The sequence below is a fragment of the Prionailurus viverrinus genome, chromosome E2, assembly GCF_022837055.1.
Source record: "Prionailurus viverrinus isolate Anna chromosome E2, UM_Priviv_1.0, whole genome shotgun sequence".
Lineage (NCBI taxonomy): Eukaryota > Metazoa > Chordata > Mammalia > Carnivora > Felidae > Prionailurus > Prionailurus viverrinus.
This window is the reverse complement of record NC_062575.1, coordinates 56,353,915-56,373,160: the sequence shown is the minus strand read 5'-3', so window position 1 is coordinate 56,373,160 and position 19,246 is coordinate 56,353,915. Positions and strand designations below refer to the sequence as shown.

Genomic DNA, 19,246 nt, shown 5'->3' with positions numbered 1-19,246 from the left:
GAAATTAATTCCATTTCACCTCTGCAGAGAACAAGGGCTCGGACACACCTCTGGGTTCCCAGGACCCATAGCTGGTACTCATGTTTGTGGAATGAACAAACTGCACAACAGCCATTTTCCATCGCTCTTTAATTGTCAAAATCCAGACTCACTGCCACCTCCTCCAGGAGGACTTCCTGGACAGCTCCCCCACCCCATCTGAAACAGGTTAGGTGCCTCCTCTGGGCTCTAAGCTCCCCCAGCTTCCCTCTTGTGCAGCTCCAATCAGCCTGTGGAGCAACCGAGAGCCCTTGGAGGGTAGCAGAGAGGAGTGGCAATGGTTAAGAGACAAGGGCCTAGGTTCAAATCCTGACTCTGTCTCTTCTCAGCTCAGGCAATCCACCTAACCAGACCTGGAGCCTCAGTTTCCTCATCTGTGAACTGGGGCTAGCACCAGCGTGCATCTCCTAGGGTCGCTAGGGGAGGTGACAGGTGACTGTGCAGAAGGCACCTGCAGGCACCAAGGAGCACCAGCATTTGGACCTGACTGGCCTTTGCTGGTGCTTGGGGGTTCTGAGTGCTCCGTGGCCCAGGGCCCTGAGGACGTGCCTGCCAGCTCATGTGAACACCAGAACAGCAGCCCCAGAGGACATGTGACTCTCCCCCAGAAGAAGTATGGGATGACCCTGACATGGCAGGGAAAGAACCTCAGGGTTCCAGCCCTGCTCCCCAGTGGGGAGGCCCACGCCAGATGAGGGCCCTGGGCCCCTTGTTGAAGCTATGGGGTGCATGTTTCCTGCTCCTAAGTCCTCAGAGACGCTGCTGAAAGCTATACATTCTCTCCTCAGAAAAACTGCCAGGGGTTGCAGAAAGTTCCGTGGAATTCAAGGGACTCCTTTTAGGCTGGTCCCCAGACCTCCTCATGTTCCTGTTAAACGACCCTAATCTATGCAAAATGTATGAAACGACCTCATTTGCATGTAATTTTCTGTGTGTACGTACACGTAAATTATACATGTACACACAGACGAAAGCTGACAGACCAAAATTTAATGACAATTATCAAATTTCTTCAGACGTACCTCTCCTTGGAAGAAAAATTACTGCATCTGCTCAAATCCCAAACTCCCCAGTTTTAAGAAGTGTCATTATTGCATACACTACTAAAAGGAAGAAAGGCTAATAAAAAATTTAAGACATCATTAAGGGCAGATGCCCAAGTACACAACTGTGTCTTTACGAACCATGACAGACAGAATTCCTGGGGGTGGGGTGGAGGTGGGGGCAGCAGTGGCCCAGGGCTCTGAGGGGTGGTGGGAACCAAAGGACCGGGAACCCCCCAAGGCTCCTCCCTCCCGGGTCGCAGGACCAGAGTCCTCCCTTCTCTTCTCACAAACAGCAGTTACTATTAGTATCTAAACCCCTTCTGTGTCCCCAGATGCCACCAAGCACGGGGGTGCTCACGCAGGTTCCTGGAATCCCAGCTCAGCCACTTAACACCCGTGAGGCCTTGGCCAAGATGCTCAACCTCTTGGCGTGTCCAGTGGCTCATCTACAAAAAGGGAACTGTCCCTACCCCAAAGGGTGGACATCACCTCAGGACACCATAATGACACTGACAGTGAACACCTGATAGTACTTACCACATGCCAAGGGCTTAAATCAATTATAGAGACAGGTTTTAGGGATTCCCATTTGATAGATAAAGTATAATGCAGAGAGGTTAAGTAACTCTTACAAGTCACACAGCAAATAAGCGGCAGAACTCAGATTGTCTCCAAGGGTGGGGCCTGCCACTGCTCAGGCAAGTGTCCAGCTAACAGTAAGGCAAACAAGTGCGTTTTGGGTACTGCTGACTTAAATGCCATTACTGACTTACTGCATTAAAGAGAATGTCGAAAGCCTTCCTGTTCCTAGAAGGTGGGCCCCGGCCTCTGCTGTATTCTTCCCACCCTGCTCCTGCCAGGGCCACGGGTCTGATCCCAAGGGGAGGGCAAGGGGACCACCCTGCCTCCCAGACTCACCAGCAGGCAGTGCACATACTCGGGGCCTCCCACCAGAGTGGTGAAGGTGCCCAGCTGTTCCGCCAGGGCCAAGAGGACCTCATCCTCATCGTAGATGGTGTCTGTGGAACCAAGACAGACTCCGTTACAGTCCCGCCCCAAATCTGACCCCAGCGCCTCAGTGACCCAAGCTGGGAACAAACAGGCTCCGTTCTGCATCCTCAAACCGTCAGCACCCAGTTTCCCCACTTTCCACCTGGGCTGGTGCGGACACTGGGGCACAGGCTTGGGTCAGAGGACAGAGCACCAAAGTCCCGCTTCTGTCATTTACGAGGTGAGGGACCCTGGAGAAGTGAGACCACTCTGCGAGCCCATTACTACCCCTGTAAGATAGTGCTAGCCCACCTCTCACCACGAGTCAATGAGGAGCAAACAAGACCACACAACCAGAGTGCAGAACCCAAGACATGGGGGCTTCTCACTTCGGTCCAGATTCTACCCTCAGCACTGCCCTCTCTGCCAAGAGCTCATCTTTCTCTTGAGCCTGAGAAATTCTTCTCTGTCCTTCAAGACTCAGTTCAGCTACTATTTCTTGGAAGCTTTCTTGACCAGACCAGGGCACGTCCCTTCTCCACACTCCCCCCAACTTCAAGCCACCTTGATCAGAATCCTTATGTTAAGGGTCTAGGACTGGCTCCTCTCCGTACCCCAGTTTCTGCCAGAGACGAGCACCGCAGGAGCTCAGCCCAGGTTTGCTGAGAGGACAGATGACCGTGTGAAGACAGAGCTGCTGTGTTCAACCCAAAGACCTTTGTCCTCAACTGCTGACCTCTGTGGCAGAAGATGTTTCCGGCAGGAACTGCTCACCTCTGTGACAGAAGAAGCTAATACCCCTGGCACCTATGCTAGCATTTCGACTTCCTGAGGTTCAGCCAAGCATACAGCAACCCAGCCAGACATCTTGAGGTTCCCACGCAGCTGGCACGCCAAGTGACCATGCTCGGGCCAACGGGGTGTGAGACGAGTGGTCAGTTCCACTCCGGGTCGCTTCCTCCTCTCCTCCCTCTCTGCTCACAGCGCTCTGTCATCACATGCTCATCTTGTGCTGGGTTCTCTGCTCTACTGCTGGCTGGGGGGCGAGGGGGTGGTGGTGGTAAGTCACCTCACCTCTGAGCCTGTCTTCTCACCCCCAGACCCCAGCAGAGCTGTTGTGAGACCCAAGTGAAGAGGCGCTTTCTTCGAGGAGCTCAGCACAGGGCCTGGCCCGAGTCAGGACTTCCGTAAATGCAGGCCAGCGTGGCTCCGGGCCCACCAGGCGCTCGGGTCCTTCCCAGCCTCAGTTTCCCAAGCCCTACCTGTACACAGTTAACCTCACCCTCCCCATTTCCTCTATCTCCTTGTGCATTTCCACGGCCTTAACTCATGTTCAACTCAGTCTGCAGTCCAGACTCCTCGCCTTCCTGAAAGTCAAATCTGCAAAACTGCCAGCACCTCACATTTTCACCGTCCCCAGCTCCACAGAACTGCTTTCCCAGCCTCCCTGCTCTCCTGGCCTCAAAGGCATAGGGCCGCCTCCTCCCGCCTGACACAGACCTGCCAACCCTCCACCTCAGGGTCACTCTGACCTCACCCTCCTTGCTGGATGACTGCAACTGCTTCCTAACTGGTTTTTCTGCTCCTGCCCTGGCCCCCAAACTGCTCAGGCTCCTCCCAGAATCCTGAGTGATCCTTCAAATCACCACACTCTCCTGCCTCAATCTTCCAATGGTTTCTGAGACGTGAATTAAAATCTAGACTCCATATATCATATATCCGGCACAGCTGAATTCAAACCCAGGTCCCGCCAACTCCTTTACCCACTTTATTACAGTGCCGTGCCACATGCCATACTCCCCATGCCCCAACCTGGCCCTGTCTCAGCGTCCAAGAGCTTTCAAGTCTCGCCCACCATTCGCCCATGGAAGCCACCTGGGTCGGTTCATCTGCTCAGCATCACGTGTTAAATCCTCATGTGGCGTTCCCAGGCAGACGCATCAGTAGGAAGCATGAAGCAGTAATAAGAACAATGGAAACAGAGGACTTACTATTAACTGGGGGCTCAGCCTGCATCCGCCACTGTGCTCAGTGCTGTGCACACATTTTCAGAGAGGAGTGTGTGGGGCGGTCTGAGCACTGACACTTAGCAGCTCTTACCCTGCGCTGAGCACTGTATGAGCACTTTACAAGGGCTCTTATTTCATCTTTGTGTCAGGCCACACTATCAGGCCCGTTTCACACATGAAGAATCAGAGGCAGGCAGACGTGAAGTACCTTGCCCAAGGTCACACAGTCAGAAAGTGGCAGAGCTTGGGTCTGAATCCAGGTAGTCAGGACTCTCAGGCACTGCATCCAGATTTGCATCCAGCACGATCAGATAAATAACCTCCTAACTGTAGGATCTCCAGCCAATATATTACTTCACCTCTTCCTGCCTCAGTTTCCTCACCTACACAGCTGCTGTGAGATGAACTCGGAGACGATGGGGACGTGCACTTACTGAGCATGGGCCCCCAGTCTGAGGACGTGAACTAACCCAATCTTCCCGAGAGGGGGTCACGAGCACTGCCAGGCACGTGGTAGGCAGGGAAGCGGCAGCATTTATTATTACTGTTACTTAACGTTCACGCCAACGCTACGGCACGCACACGTTCATCCCTGCTCTGTACAGAAAAACTATAAGGAACAGTTAGGTTAAGTAACTCACCTAACGTCACCAGCTGCTGACTGTTAGCAGTGCCAACCTGGCTCCATCCGCCTCCAGACCCCTTTTCCCAATCCAGCCCCCACCCCACGAGTGCCCGGCACAGGGCAGACGCTCATAAAACAATGTGTTAAATCCCCAATGAGGCCTCTCTAGCAGGAACCCCCCCTGGCAGCCCCCACTCCGCCCGGGCCCCGGGGCCCCACCTCCTTACCTGTCAGGAAGGGCAAAAGCTCACTGCGGGTCCTTTCCACCCCAAGGGCCAGGGCGATGGTGGACAGTTTCTTGATACTGTTGAGGCGAAGCTAATGAGAGAAAAGAACAGCAGGGTCAGAGAATCTTAGCAAGCCCCAACTTAGGGGTGTGGGACAGCTCTGGATCCAGACAGCCTCTGGAAGCCTCACTAATGTGTGGAAGGAGGTGGAACGGGGACTTGGCACACACCGACCAGGTGCATGAGTCAGTAACTACAATGGTAGCCGCGGCCTCAGAAAAAGCATGTAATGAGTCTTACGGAGCCAACACTCATTCTGTGGTGCTTCCCACACTCTAAAACCACGCTTAGACCGCGCTCTAAAACCGTTCACTGCTTCCCCACACTCCCGATCCTCCTCCTCTGCTTTTGCCCCTCCTGCACTCAGCACCTGACAGGCTCCAAAAGGGGCGGCCACGTTCCAGCACGTTTACTCTGTGGTCCTAGGCCAGGCACTCACACGACAACCCTGAGGGCAGAGTTGTGGTAAGCCCCGTTCTATATAGGGAGAAACAGGCTCAGGGAGCAAAAGTCCCTTCTACAGGTCACACAGCTCACATGCATGGGGCAGGGACCGAAACCCAGGACCACCAGCTAGCAGTGATGATGACAGGACAAACAATATTACAACAACACTGCTACATAAACAGTAAACTGTAAACTACAGTAAACTGTAACAATACCACTAGTGTAACAGGTTGAATAGTGGTCCCCAAAAGCTATGCTCCCGTCCTAACCCCAGTAATCATGAACGTGAAAACAGGGACTCTGCAGATGTAATGAAGTCAGCATCTCAAGATGAGATCATCTAATTCAAGGGGGAGCCCTGTGAAACAGAAAATATGTTTACTGGTCCCTGCCCCTGGTTCCTGCACAGAGCTCCTAAAACCCTTTCAACTTCCTAAGTGGTAAAAGCACTAAGAGCATCTTCCATTCTAATATTCGGTTTATGACCCTGACTCCTGACACAGAGCTCCTAAATCCCTTGGAATTTTCTCAGTGACAGGAATGTCTTTTGTTCTAATGAAGCAAATCTGGGTGGGCTCCTGGATGCGTGCTGGTCACCAGGAAGACCAAGCCACGGTCACAGCCGGGAACCCCCCATTACTGGGAAAGGGGCTAGAAATGGGAGCCGATGATCAATCATGCCTGCATGATGAAGCTTCCATAAAAACCCACAAAGTATAGGGTTTGGGGAGCTTCCAGGTTAGTGAACACATCCATGTACCAGGAGGGTGGTGCATCCCAAATGCAGGGGAACAGAAGCTCCTGTACTCAGGACCCTTCCAGACCTTACCCCGTAGGTAGCTCTTCATGTGGCTGTTCATCTGAATCCTTTAAATCTTTTATTAAATAAGCTGACAAATCTAAGTGTTTCCCTGAGTTCTGTGAGCTGTTCTGGCAAATAATCAAACGCAAGGACAGGGTCGTGGGAACCTCCAATTTGTAGCCAAGTCTGACAGAAGCCGTGGGTGACGTGGGGACCTATTACTCGCAACAGGCATCTGAGGTCGGGGGTCTCGGGGTACCGCGCCCTTAACCTGCAGGATCTGTGCTGACTCCAGTTAGTGTCAGAACTGAAATGCACTGTGGGACACCCAGCTGGTGTCACAGAGAACTGCCTGGCGTGAGGAAAACCTCACACGTGGTATCAGAAGTGCTGAGTGTGGTAGTGCTTTGCTCTACACGGCCAATGACGGTGTCCCAGTGAGACAGAGAAGGAGACAAGGAGACACCATGGGGGAAGATCACATGTGAAGATGGAGGGTGAGACCGAGGCGATGGGTCCACAAGCTAAGGAGCGTCAAGAATTGCCAGCCGCTGCCCAAAGCCAGGAGGGAGGCATGAACTGAATCTTCAGAGCCTCCGGGAGGAGCCAACACCACTGAGGCCTTACTTCAACCTCCGGCCTCCAGAACGGTGAGAATCATTTCTGATGCATTAAGCCACCAAGTGAGCGGTCACTTGTGGCACCCAGGACTCTAACGCATCTGGCTAACACAGGAGCCGTCTCACACGGAGTACCTCCCAGGGAGGTCAGCATCCGACACCCCCTTCCCTCCCGCGGAGACCGGCTCAGAGAGGCGGACACATGCAGACGCGAGCACTGGGAGAGCAGGGACCTGGCACGCAGGTCCGGAACGGGCCCTCTCAGTCCTCCAGTTCCACAGGGGCTGTGGCAGAATGAAAGGAGGTCACGAGCGTGGGAGTAGAAGGAAACACCCTTGTGAATGAGTAAGCCACTGCCGGGCACCCAGAGGGCATTCTCTTCCTGGAAGGAGAGGCCGAGCAAGAAGGCACGGGGCTCCCTGGGCGGGTTCTTTTCCCAAAGAGGTCTGCCTGCCAGTGACTGCGATCCTACATCGGTCCCCCGGTCCAGGGGTTCAAAAGTCTCTCTGAGATTACAGACACTGGTGGGACTCTGAGGAAATGCTATGGCAGCCTCAGCTCTCAGAAAAATGCACTCACAACTTCTCATACAATGTCACTGGGTTTTTGGGTTTAATCTGGTCCAAACGCTCACCTCTCTGGCAGCAATGAACCTCAAGATTAAGCATCACGAGGCCTCCGTGTTATTTTTAGCCAAAAATTAAAACACATATAGAGACAGGCCAATAAAAACATAAAAGCAAAATATGGTGAACACTAACAGTTAATGAACATGGGTGGTAAATATAAACCTCTTCTGTAAATTGCCGGCAAGTGAATATTTTGAGCATTTTGGGCCACACAGTGTCCGTCCCAACTACTCACCTGTGCACTGGCACAAAAGCAGTCACAGAACCAGACGATATGCCAACAAATGGGCCAGGCTGTGTTCCCATAAAACTGCACTTGCAAGGCAGGCCATGGGCTTAATGTGGCCCATGAGTTGTAGTCTGCTGGCCCTGGTACTAGCCTTTAAATGTTCTGTATGTTTGAAGTCTTCCATAATAAAATATCAGGGGGAGCACTGACTCAGTTGCCAGTTTCTTTCCACCTTGTTGCCTCCAAGTTGGATCTCTGGATTTTTTCTCTTGGCTGGGCTATGGGGAAATGTACAGGGGGGCCAGGGCCACACCAGGTGAACGGCAGTCCTGAGCACAAGGAGATGGTGGCAAGGAATGATCATATGCATAATGCCAGCTACAACAGCTGCTAATGTTTACTGATCACTTACTATGCGCTTGGTAGCCTTCAAGTGCTTGATGTGGAGAATTACCATATTTGATCCCTAGAAATGGGTTCTGAGGCAGGTATTGTTATTGGAATCCTCCTTTGAAGGGTAAGGATGCTGATGCACAGAGAAGCTGTCATTTGCCAGAAAGTAGCAGAGCCCAGGCTGGAAGCCAGGAACCCTGACTCTTAATCTCAACATCACTATAGTTAAAGGAAAGGCGCCCAAGGGGTGGACGCATGAGAACCGGGGCATCTCTGCCATGGGAGAGAGCCCCCTTCCCTCCTGCTGTCCCTGGAGATTCTGGTTTTGGGGTCGTTAAGAACGTCAGATTACTTTCTTCAGCACAGACAGCACCGTGAACACTCAAGAAAGGCAGCACGGGGTGGTGCTCTGGAGCCACACGGCCTGGGTTCAAGGCTAAGCAGCTTTGCGTTATTAGCTATGGGATCTTGAGCCACTCTGCACCTTTCTGAGCCTCAATTTCCTCACCTGTGAACTGGGGATTACAACATCACCTATCCTCAGGTTACTTTGAGTGCCGAGTGACATATCCTGGGAACACCCTAGGACCAGCTAAGACAATAATGGCAGCTGTGTCCACTTCACCTGCTGTAGCACCTGATTTTGTTCAGGTATCAAGAAGGGCTATGTGGCAGCTGGGTAGGTATCCACTGACGTCTCTCTTCCCTTCTCTTCGAGGGAGATATTTCCGTGGTACATACTGTGTGCCAGGCACCGTTCTAGGTGCTTTCATGTCTTAACTCACTAGATCCTCACAACCACCCCAGGAGGTAAACACAGGATCACCCACCACATGACAGAGAAAACAAAGGCACAGGGAGGTTCAGTAACCTCACGCAGCTCAAAGGTGGCAGAGCCAGGATGGGAACCCAGCCACCTGGCTCTTCACCAGAACCATCAATCTGTATTTCTGTGTTTTTCCTTTGGGGGTGGGGGTACCCTGAGCAGGTCTAATAACAACCACAATTCCAAAAGAGAGGAGAGCATAGACGACCCTAGAAATATCTGCAACAGCTGAAATGAGATATGAACAGTCATGACTTCCACAGGCTTTGCTGACGCTATTTGCGCTCTGCTATCATAACGCTACAGTTTGTAATAGAAGGAAAGGTAAACCGGAGTTCTAGGGTAGTGACAAAAAAGGCATCACTTTTCCCATCTGAATTCAAATGGGAATTCTCTGCTGGAATTCTAGACAGGCCCTGGGTTAAGAGCTCCTGCAATGGGCTACATTGCCTCTCGTAACCCCTGGGTTGCAGCTGTGCACACGATCCCCTCAAGACATTTCTGAACCGTGCCTGCATCCAACATGACTAGGAAATTAACGCCCAGCCAGTGAAATCCAAGCGGGAATGGTGTGTGCAACTTCTAGAAATGTCTTTGGGAGGATCTGGGGTCACACTCTTCTTCCAAACAATGTGTAAGAGCCTGAGACCCTGACACCACGGAGTGCCACACCAGCTTGAACTGCCATCAGACAGGAGTCAGAAATAAACTTCAAGCTCATTTAAACTTCCTTTTGAATTTTCCTATGATTTACAGCCAAACTGAATCCCAATGAACTCAGCACATGACCTAGTTCTGGACAAGGAGCAAGTCGGCCAAGGAGCTTCCAAAAAAGATTTTCTTCCTTGGGAAATAAGGGAGGACAGAACAAAACAAAACAAAACAAAACAAAACAAAACAAAACAAAAACAAACAATCCTCTCTGTCCTGGGTCCGCCCCTGCTTTCAGTGTGGTCCTGGGAGGACTTAATGACAGCAGACACTGCAGCAATCTTGTGACCACACTAGGCAGGTCAAAAAACCAGCATACTCTGACCCAATTCTGTGATATCCTTGAGCTGCTGAACTCATTACAGAAGGAAAAAACGAACCCTTACTTGTAGGGACAACTGTTGGGCTCTCTGTGACATTCCTGATGGAGTAGCTACTGACATCAATGAGAAATAAGAAAAGAAGAAGAAGAAGAAGAAGAAAAGGAATCCTTCCTGTTCCTTGATCATGTCACAGTGCTGGAAGAGTACCCTGTGCACTGTCCCCCAAACTGGTCCCTGGGCTGGGTCTGCCTGTATCCCCAGCAGTCTTCAGCACACAGCCCAGTATCCAACGACATGATGGATAAAATCTCCCGTCCTGCCACCACATCCACCTATAAAAAGCACTACTTGGCTTTTTAAGGCCCATGTTCCCATTCGATCCACAAAGCCTCCCTGACGTGAACATGCACGGTGTGACCCCAGGGAGCTTTCCTGACCCAAATGTGTATGGGGTGAACCACATGCAGTCCATCTTCCCTTCACAATCAAGAGTGAAACCCAAAGGCCTTACTGTGGCCTCCGAGGCCCAAACACAATCTCGCCCCCGTCTCCCCACCCACTCTCACCGCCCACCACCCCCTTGCCCCCAGAAATCCTGTCACAACGGTTTCCTTGACAATAACCAACAAACCAACGCCACCCCAACTCTCCCCCAGCTCTTTGCACTTGTTGATGTGCTGTTTCCTCAGCCAGAGACACTGTCCCTCCAGACACCCCCGGTCTCTGCTGGATCCTCACACATGACCCGCCCAGGGAAAACAGCAGGCCATCGCTCTCCACATGCATGAACTCTCATCGCTCTTCTCTGTTCAGTTTGTCCTTCTCCACCCTGTGTGCCAAGCACCTAGGACAACACTTGGCATGGAGCTAGAACAAGAAATATTTGCCGGATTAATGTTTTCTCTCTTTTTTTTAATAAAGGAAACACAGATGTTAGTGCAAGCAGCAATAACAAGTTTCTTAGAGGAATGCGCTCCAAACCGGAACTGTTTGCAGCAGCTGGTGGCTGGCAATGGGGCGGTGGGGTCTGTGACGTAATGTGTGTGCTTTACCAAGGAGCTGCGGCCTGGGGAAGTGCCCAGTGAGTGACAGTAGTCTCTCCACCTCCTCTATCACCCTATATATCTTGCCTCCTTATTCCACAAAGGATCATGTTTCTAAATGAACACAATGTGTGTGGGTGTGAAAAATGAAGCATCCACCTGGCAATCGTTCAGCACTGCTGAAGAGTGGAAATGGGCATCACAACCTCTATTTCTAGATCACGTGATTTTTTTAGTAACAAAGGAGTGTGTACTCTGGCTTTCCCCATTAGCTAAGGGCTCCCAGGCCAGTCTGGCCACTCGGAGCTTTGGTTTCCTCACGAGAAGAGTGGGAATCACAACAGTGCCTATGGACTCACAGGATTGCTGGGATGATCTAATGAGGGAAACCTAGAGACAGAGCCTGGCAGGTACCAAGCACGTAAGTATTACTGTTATTCTTATCATGTCTCTTGTGTATTTGGCTTTTCGTGGGGGAGGTGGGGGAGGAACAACAGTAATCTCTACCCCCCTCAGAAACTGCAGCACTAGAGTGAGTACCTCCCACCGCAGCTGGCCTGGCATGATGATTATTTATGGACGCGCCTGTCTCCCTGGTTTGGAAAGTGACTGGTCTCTGGGACGAGGGTCAGGACTGTTACCAGTGGTGATTCCTGAACCTTTGACAGGGCTGAGCACACTAAAAGGCATAAATAGAAACGATTTAATTTACAGAGTACTTACTACATGCCAGGCACACAGCCAGGTACTCTACACATGTTCTCTCTTGCTATTCTGGTAACCCCACAAGAGGTAGACGCCAGCCCTGTGTTCATTCCACAGACGGGCAAGTGGGGTACAGAGAGGGGAACGCAGGCCGCCCCGCGAACCGTGGCAGAACCTGGAACTCGCACCCAGTTCCGCACTACCATCCTACACAACTTCTCTTTCTCTAGTTTAAACTCTCAGACAGCAACCTCATTTCTAAGTTCTGCTTCACCAATCCCCCACGCATTCCACAAAAAGAAGTCAAAGCTTGTAACGCCACGTTCCTAAGACATGGCCATGGGGCGTGCTGCTGCAAGGTCTCAGACAGTGGCTAGTGACTGCCCTGTCTACACGGTACAGCTCGCTAACCCAGCCTGTTTGTCTTCCATCCTCTTTTCTTTTAAACAATCAAGGCCAGAAGCGCTGAGTAGTAACTCATAAATTTCGAATCCAGGATTTCGAATCCTGGTCTCTTCCACCCATGACATGGTCTCCCTGTGTCACTTCCAGGCGTAGGCTTTGTGTCCACAGGGGGCTCAGCTGAGTGGTGAGGAGTGCTGCCCTGAAACCCAGTGTCCCTGGCTAACTGCTAGTGTCACTACTTACCAGGTTGCGGGACACCAACTGAGTATCCTTATTTATTAAATGTGAAGATTCACAGCCAAATTTGCAAACTGATTTAAACAAGGCGATTGTAAAAGACACTTCTGAAGCAATTGAGGAGATCTGATTATGCACTGAGGTTTAGGGGATACTGAACAATCACTGACGCAGATGATGGCACTGTGATTATTAAAATATCCACTGTTTTAGAGGTGCCATGTGGGAGAAAGTATGTGGGAGAAAATGTCTAAAGCCTGGGACTGATTTTAAAATACTTATAAACGGGGGTTCCTGGGTGGCTCAGTCAGTTAAGCGTCCGATTTTGGCTCAGGTCATGATCTCAAAGTTCATGGGTCCGAGACCCGCATCGGGGTCTGTGCTGACAGCTCAGAGCCTGGAGCCTGCTTCAGATTCTGTGTCTCCCTCTCTCTCTGCCCCTTCCCCACTTGCACTCTGTCTCTCAAAAATAAACATTAATAAAAAATGTTTAAAATACTTAAAACAAACAAACGACCCCCCACCCCTGCCAAAACCTGAGGGAGGGAAAGGAACACAGGAAAAAAAGTTGATATTTGATATTTAACCATTGAAAAAACTTTTAATTTTTTTTCATGTTTATTTATTTTTGAGAGAAAGGGTAGACAGAGCGGGAGTGAGGGAGAGGCAGAGAGAGAGAGGGAAACACAGAAATCCAAGCAGGCTCCAAGCTCCGAGCTGCCAGCACAGAGCCCGATGCACGGCTCGAACCCACAAATTGGGAGATCATGACCTGCGCCAAAGTCGGACACTCAACCGACTGGGTCACCAGGGCACCCCTTCTGAAAAAAACTTTTAAAGGAAAGTAGGTAAGATGTTTTTGTGAAGATTCAAGTAACACACACTGAGTACTCAGCAGCATGCCGCCGGGCACATGCAGGAGTTCTAGACCTCAGCACTACTGGACCGTCTGCGCGGTGGGGGTCGTCCTGTGCTGCATAGGACGCTGAGCAGCATCCCCGCACCGGATGCCAGACGCACTCTCCCACCAGTCGCGACAGCCCAAAATATCTCCACATTTGTCTCCTGGGGAAACGAAGTCACCCCAAGTCAAGAACCACTGCTCTAGAGTGATCACGAATAGTTTTTAAAAATGCCCAAAGCACCTCACCTTGACAGACAAAGCCCCCATTATCTCAGCACCACTAAGACTACTCCCGGCCAACACTTACCGAACACTTAGAATTCGTCAAGCACTGTTCTAAGCATTTTCCACAGGCTATACTACTGAATCCTCACAACACCCTTATGAACTCCCAAATGACAAAACCACTCCATTTTATAGATGAGAAGACTGAGAGAGAGAGCCTAACAGAGACCCACCCTCTCAGCCAGGGACCATGCTGTCAGTATCACTGTGTCCCAAGCACCCGTGGATACTGCAACCTGGCCTCTGCCACTCACGGACTGGGCAGGCCTTACTTAAGGGACACCATCTTTCTGCACATCACCTTCCCGAGTATAAACAATGAGCTACCACGACCACTGACCGAGGTCGTCACTACCGCATGCCTACTTCTAAGCAGCCACTTAACGTGTCGGGTCTACCGCATCTTCACAACCTCCATGGCAGATGCTGCTTCCTCATCATTATCCCCACTCTCAGGACAAGGAATCCGGGCCCAGTGAGGACAAGGAATTGGTCCAAGGATACACAGGGAGCAAAGTGGCGGAGCTGGGATTCAAAGCTCAGTCATCCTTGACTCCCCCTTCACCACCCACCACATTATATCCTATCCACTGGCAAACCCCAACAGCCCTTCTCTCAACAGACCTGGAATCTAACATACGTTAGATTCTTCTCCCTACATACGTGCCGACACCAGTCCTGGGTGCTCTGCGACGGCACCCCAGCAGGTCTATCTGCTCCTGCCCAGCCCCCACTAAACAGCCACAAGGATCCTTTAGAATTAAGTCAGAACATGCCATTCCTCCAGCCAAAGCCTTGCAGCATCACCAGAGCCTTTGCTCTGGTCCACAGGCCTTCACTCCATCTCATTTCAGACTGGTCCTCACCTCTCACCACTTTGCCATTCATTCTGCTTTAGCCACGCCTCCGGCCTGCTGGCCATTCTCTAAACACAAGGAGCACGCTCCCACCTCAGGGCCTTTGGACCAACGTACCAACAGCTGGGAGAGTCCTCCCTGCCCCCAATTCATTCAAGTCCTTACTCCTGATCCCTTCCTCAGAGAACCTTCCCTACACACCCTGTCTAAAAAGCAGCCTGGGGCTTGCTCTATTCCCGGGTCCCTGCCTTATTTTTCTAATAAACAATTACTGCCACTGACATCACATTCTTGATCCGTCTGCCTCCTCTACTAGAACGTAAGTCCCACAAAGGCAGCAGCTTTGCTCTTTTACTCCCCAGTGTATCCTACCCTTTAAAGTTTATTTATTTATTATTTAGAGAGACAGGATGGGCATGCATGCACATGCGCACACAAGTGGGGGAGGGGCAGAGAGGAGAAAGAATCTCAAGCAGGCTCCACACCGTCAGTGCAGAGCCAGATGTGGGACTCCAACTCACGAACTATGAGATCATGACCTGAGCCAAAACCAAGAGCCAGATGCTTAACTGAATGAACCACTCAGGCACCCCTCTCCTAGCATTTAAAACAGTTTGGTGCGTAGGAGGTGCTGAACAAGTATCAGCTGAGAAATGAATCAAGACTAGAGGATTGCAAATCCCATGTTTTTTCTAGTATCTTAGGCTGTCTCATTAAAGGCCAGTTAAAGTATCTGGCATATGGAAATAGCAAGTTTCTGTCCCTCCCCAAATACTGTTCTCTCCTCAGGTCTTACCCTTCCTTTGGGAACCTTTCCTGGGTCCTCCACTTTTCAGCTGCATAAATCTGGCCAAGTTACTTACTGTGCTGTGCTTGTTTCCCCATCCGGAAAATATAGGTACACACAGGACCCACTTCAGAGAATGGCTATGAGAATTCAGTAAGCCCACAAATGTACTGCCTTTTGTAGCCGTTAGCTTAGAGCGATCACCCAACAGACATCAGCTATCATTACTATTTATCCAACCCTTTGTGAGCTCCTGTATCACTGGATATCATAGGCACCACCACAGGCCTTCCTGGTGATGACTGTGACTTTGGGTTCTGTTCTGAGGCCTGTACTGAGCCTCTGAATCCTGAGAGATGAATCAGAGCCAAGCCCCGTCCTCAGAAAGCCCATACACATGGACACAGATGCAATCTCTGAGATTGTCTCTGATTCTTAGGAAAATGTTCAAATTCCTTTCACACCCAGATCTGTATGTATCTGTGTGAAAAGATTTGGGAAAAACACAAGCGAAAAGTGCAAGTTACAGAAAAAAATATTTAATGTTTAAAAAAATAAAAAGCCACTTGCTTTCTTTTTCTATATTTGACTGGAGCACACTCAGATACACTGCAGACTCCAAAAGAAATCTAATGCAGATAATAAATGCAAGCCATAGATCTAAGTTTATATCTTCTGGTAACATTAAAAAAATAAGAAGCATGCAAAATTAATCTTAAGAGATTTTATTCAACCTGCTATAACAAAATTTTTATCATTTCAACAGGTAATCAAGATAAAAAGCTTCACTGAGATGCTTAACATTCTCCATTGTGTGTCTTTGAAATCTGGTATGCATTTAACTTCCAAGTACATCTCAACTCAAACTAGCCATACTTCACGTGTTCAATAGCCATATATGGAGAGTGGCTACCACACTGAACTGCACACGCCTATGAAGATTTGTAAGGACCTGACAACATGGGTTACTCTGGGGGCGGGGAGGAGAGGATGGGATTTGATACAGAGATGGTTTAAGTCAAAGGTTGGCACTCTCTTTTCTGTAAAGAACTAGGCAGTACATACTTTAGGCGTAAAGGGGCCAGACTGTCTCTGTTCTCAATTCTACCCCACTGTTGTGTCACAAAAGCAGCCATGGACAGTATGTAAACGAATGGGTCTGTGTTTTCAATAAAACTTTATTAAAAATAAATAGGCAAAGGGCCACCCGTGGCCATTTGCCAACCCCTGTGATGATGAAAGAAGCAGAAAACGTCCACCTTTAGCCCAGAAGGCTGACCTATAGCTTGCCTACTTTCAATAAGGACCAAATATGTACTGGTTACTACATTCTTAAAGAGGCTCATGACTGCCTGTACATCTCACCCATAGTTAATATCAAGCTAAATGATAATCACTAGAAAAACCTTCTGAAAGTAGTTTTATGAGTAGAAATTCTAAGAAAACATTTATGATCTAATACTCCCTGCAAAATCCCTCACCCTTGAGCACTAAGCATATAATAACCACTGGCTACATACAGCCAAAGTGCAGCTCTTTCTGCCCACAGGTCCTGTCCCTGTGCTACTTAAATAAATTTACTAAGCTGCACCATAAAATATCTCAAGAATTCTTTTCTGACCGTCGATCCAGGAACACCTGGTTTAAGTGATTGCTCAGGACAGCCTTGTGAGTCATGACCCCTTTCACCTTCATCTCCCAACACCAACAGCTGATTCTCTTGGCTCCAGCTACACTGGCATTCCTGCAGTTCCCAGAACACGTGCTGCACCATTCCTGCCTCAGGACCTTTGCACTTGCTTCTTTTAGCTGAATGCTATTCCCCAGACATCCATGGGGCCTGCTCCTCACTTCACATCTCTGTTCAAATGTCCCCTTCTCAATAAGGCCTTCCCTAGCCATTCTTTTTTTTTTTTTTTTTTTTTTAATTTTTTTTTCAACGTTTATTTATTTTTGGGACAGAGAGAGACAGAGCATGAACGGGGGAGGGGCAGAGAGAGAGGGAGACACAGAATCGGAAACAGGCTCCAGGTTCTGAGCCATCGGCCCAGAGCCCGATGCGGGGCTCGAACTCACGGACCGCGAGATCGTGACCTGGCTGAAGTCGGACGCTTAACCGACTGCGCCACCCAGGCGCCCCCTTCCCTAGCCATTCTATCTGAACCTGTAACACTCTCCTGTCCTCCCCATCCCTGCTTCATTTTTGACCAAAGCACTTTTACCATCCTGACAGCATACATTTACTTAACTGTCTTATTATCTGCTTCCCCACATAGCAACATAAAGCTCCAGGAGGCGGGTAGTTTTTGTTCATCTTGTTCCCTGCTGTGTACCTGTGCCTAGAACAATGCCCTACCCAGAGGAGAGGCCCAATAAATACTAACCGATTCACTATCACAATACGCTATTGTTTCCTCCCCACATGACACACGTGTTAATAATGTATTCAGCTGTTTCACATCTGCCTCTTGTATAACAAATGGTGTCACCATTACATCCTCAGCACCATAAGTGATACGTGGCAGGTGTTTACTGAACAACACAACAGCCCCATGAACCAGATAATGACCTCCATTTGAGAGAAGAGGAAATCAAGGCTTAAGGAGATTAACCAACTTGCCCAAGTCTATTAGCAAGAAGTGGAAGAGCCAGGAGTACAACAGCAACCGGTCTGACTCCAGAGCCAGAAAGCTCTACCTCGAGATCACTCAGAGGCTGGGCCCAGCGCAATCCGCTCAATTTTATAAACAGACAAATTCTGGCCCCTATAAAGGGAGGACGGGACCTCTTCAATTACTTCTCACTCCAATAATTGTAGCCAACGTTTATTAGGCCCTCATAACAACTAAGCACCGTTCTATTTTACTTGCGGTATTAACTCCTTCAGTCCATCACAAGCACTCAGTGAGGCCTGAACTATCATTAGCCCACGTGTCGGGGAAAGCGGGCCCAGAGCCGTGAAGTAATGTGCACAAGGTCACACGACGGGTGGGAGGTGGAGCTGGGATGAGCAAACCGTGGAGTCCTTAGTCTTCTCAACCCTCGGCCAGCCCGGCTCAGCCAGGCTGCCATCCCACTCACCAGAAATGTATTAGCCTGTTTAGTAAACTGCCCACCCGCAGTTCGGCAGGATCCCAAAAGCGGGGGAATTTCTACCTCGAAATCCGCTCTTAAATTTAGCTAGTTGCCCCCTTGGGAGTGGGGTTTTCGCCGCCCCTCCCCTCCGGGAATCTACACCAAAACTGAAGAGGGAGGGAGAGCAGGAACTGGAAAGACAGCCGTCATCTCTCAGTCCCCATTTAGTTTACCCCACAGCGCTAAGGCCTAGCCGACGGATCTCACAGGAAGGGGAAAACCTACCCGGGTCCCGACCCACCAGGCGCCCCTCCCCCACTCGGAGCAAGTCGCACACCCTCCCCATCCCAAAGGGCCACTCAGGGGCTGCGGCCAATCACCGAGGCTTTCCCTCCGCCCCACCCAGTGGCCAGACCCCCTCCCGGGCCAAAGCTTCCCAGGACCCCGGCAGCCGCATGCACTCGACAGGGCTGGCCTGGGACCCTCCAGGGTGGCCTGCCTCCCGCCCTCCGGTGGGCCGACACCCAATCCCCGGCGCCGTCTCATCCAGTCCTGGCACCCGAAGACGTGAGAGCTGGACGCTGATTGGCCGCGGCCCCCTTCCGCCGCTCCCGGCGAACACTGAGCTTTCTCCGCGAGGGCCGTCCGTGCCCCCATTTCCCCTTCCCGGCTTCCCCAAGTTCCCCATGGCCTCCGGACCTGAACATCCTCGTTGCGGAGCTCGTCTATCAGCACCGCGATGGGGTAAAGCGAGTCGTCGCCGTCCGCCGCCGCCATCTTGGCTCCGTCCCGTTCCTGTCAGACCGCGGCCAGCGCCGTGCTGAACCCGGTGCAGGGAGGGGCAGGGATGGAAAGAGGACGAAAGACGAGCGTGGGGGCGCCCGAGCCACTTTACAGGGGCTGCCCCACGGTCATTGGCCGCGCTACGCCTGGCCAAGTCTGCATTTCGTTGGTCCGGACAAGTGAAGCCCC

The 19,246-nt window shown here is 50.7% G+C and overlaps 1 protein-coding gene across 1 annotated transcript in view; it reads right to left on the bottom strand.

The window, feature by feature from the left end:
• Positions 1–19,146, bottom strand: part of PPP2R1A (protein phosphatase 2 scaffold subunit Aalpha) — a 36,872-nt gene extending 17,726 nt beyond the window's left edge. The window contains exons 1-3 of the mRNA XM_047837281.1: positions 18,974–19,146; positions 4,937–5,027; positions 2,004–2,104 (exon numbers count right to left, since the gene is read on the bottom strand). Coding sequence (XP_047693237.1) covers positions 2,004–2,104; positions 4,937–5,027; positions 18,974–19,051 — 270 coding nt within the window. The 5' untranslated portion in view covers positions 19,052–19,146. The remainder of the gene's footprint in view (positions 1–2,003; positions 2,105–4,936; positions 5,028–18,973) is intronic.
• Between the last annotated feature and the right edge of the window lie 100 nt (positions 19,147–19,246).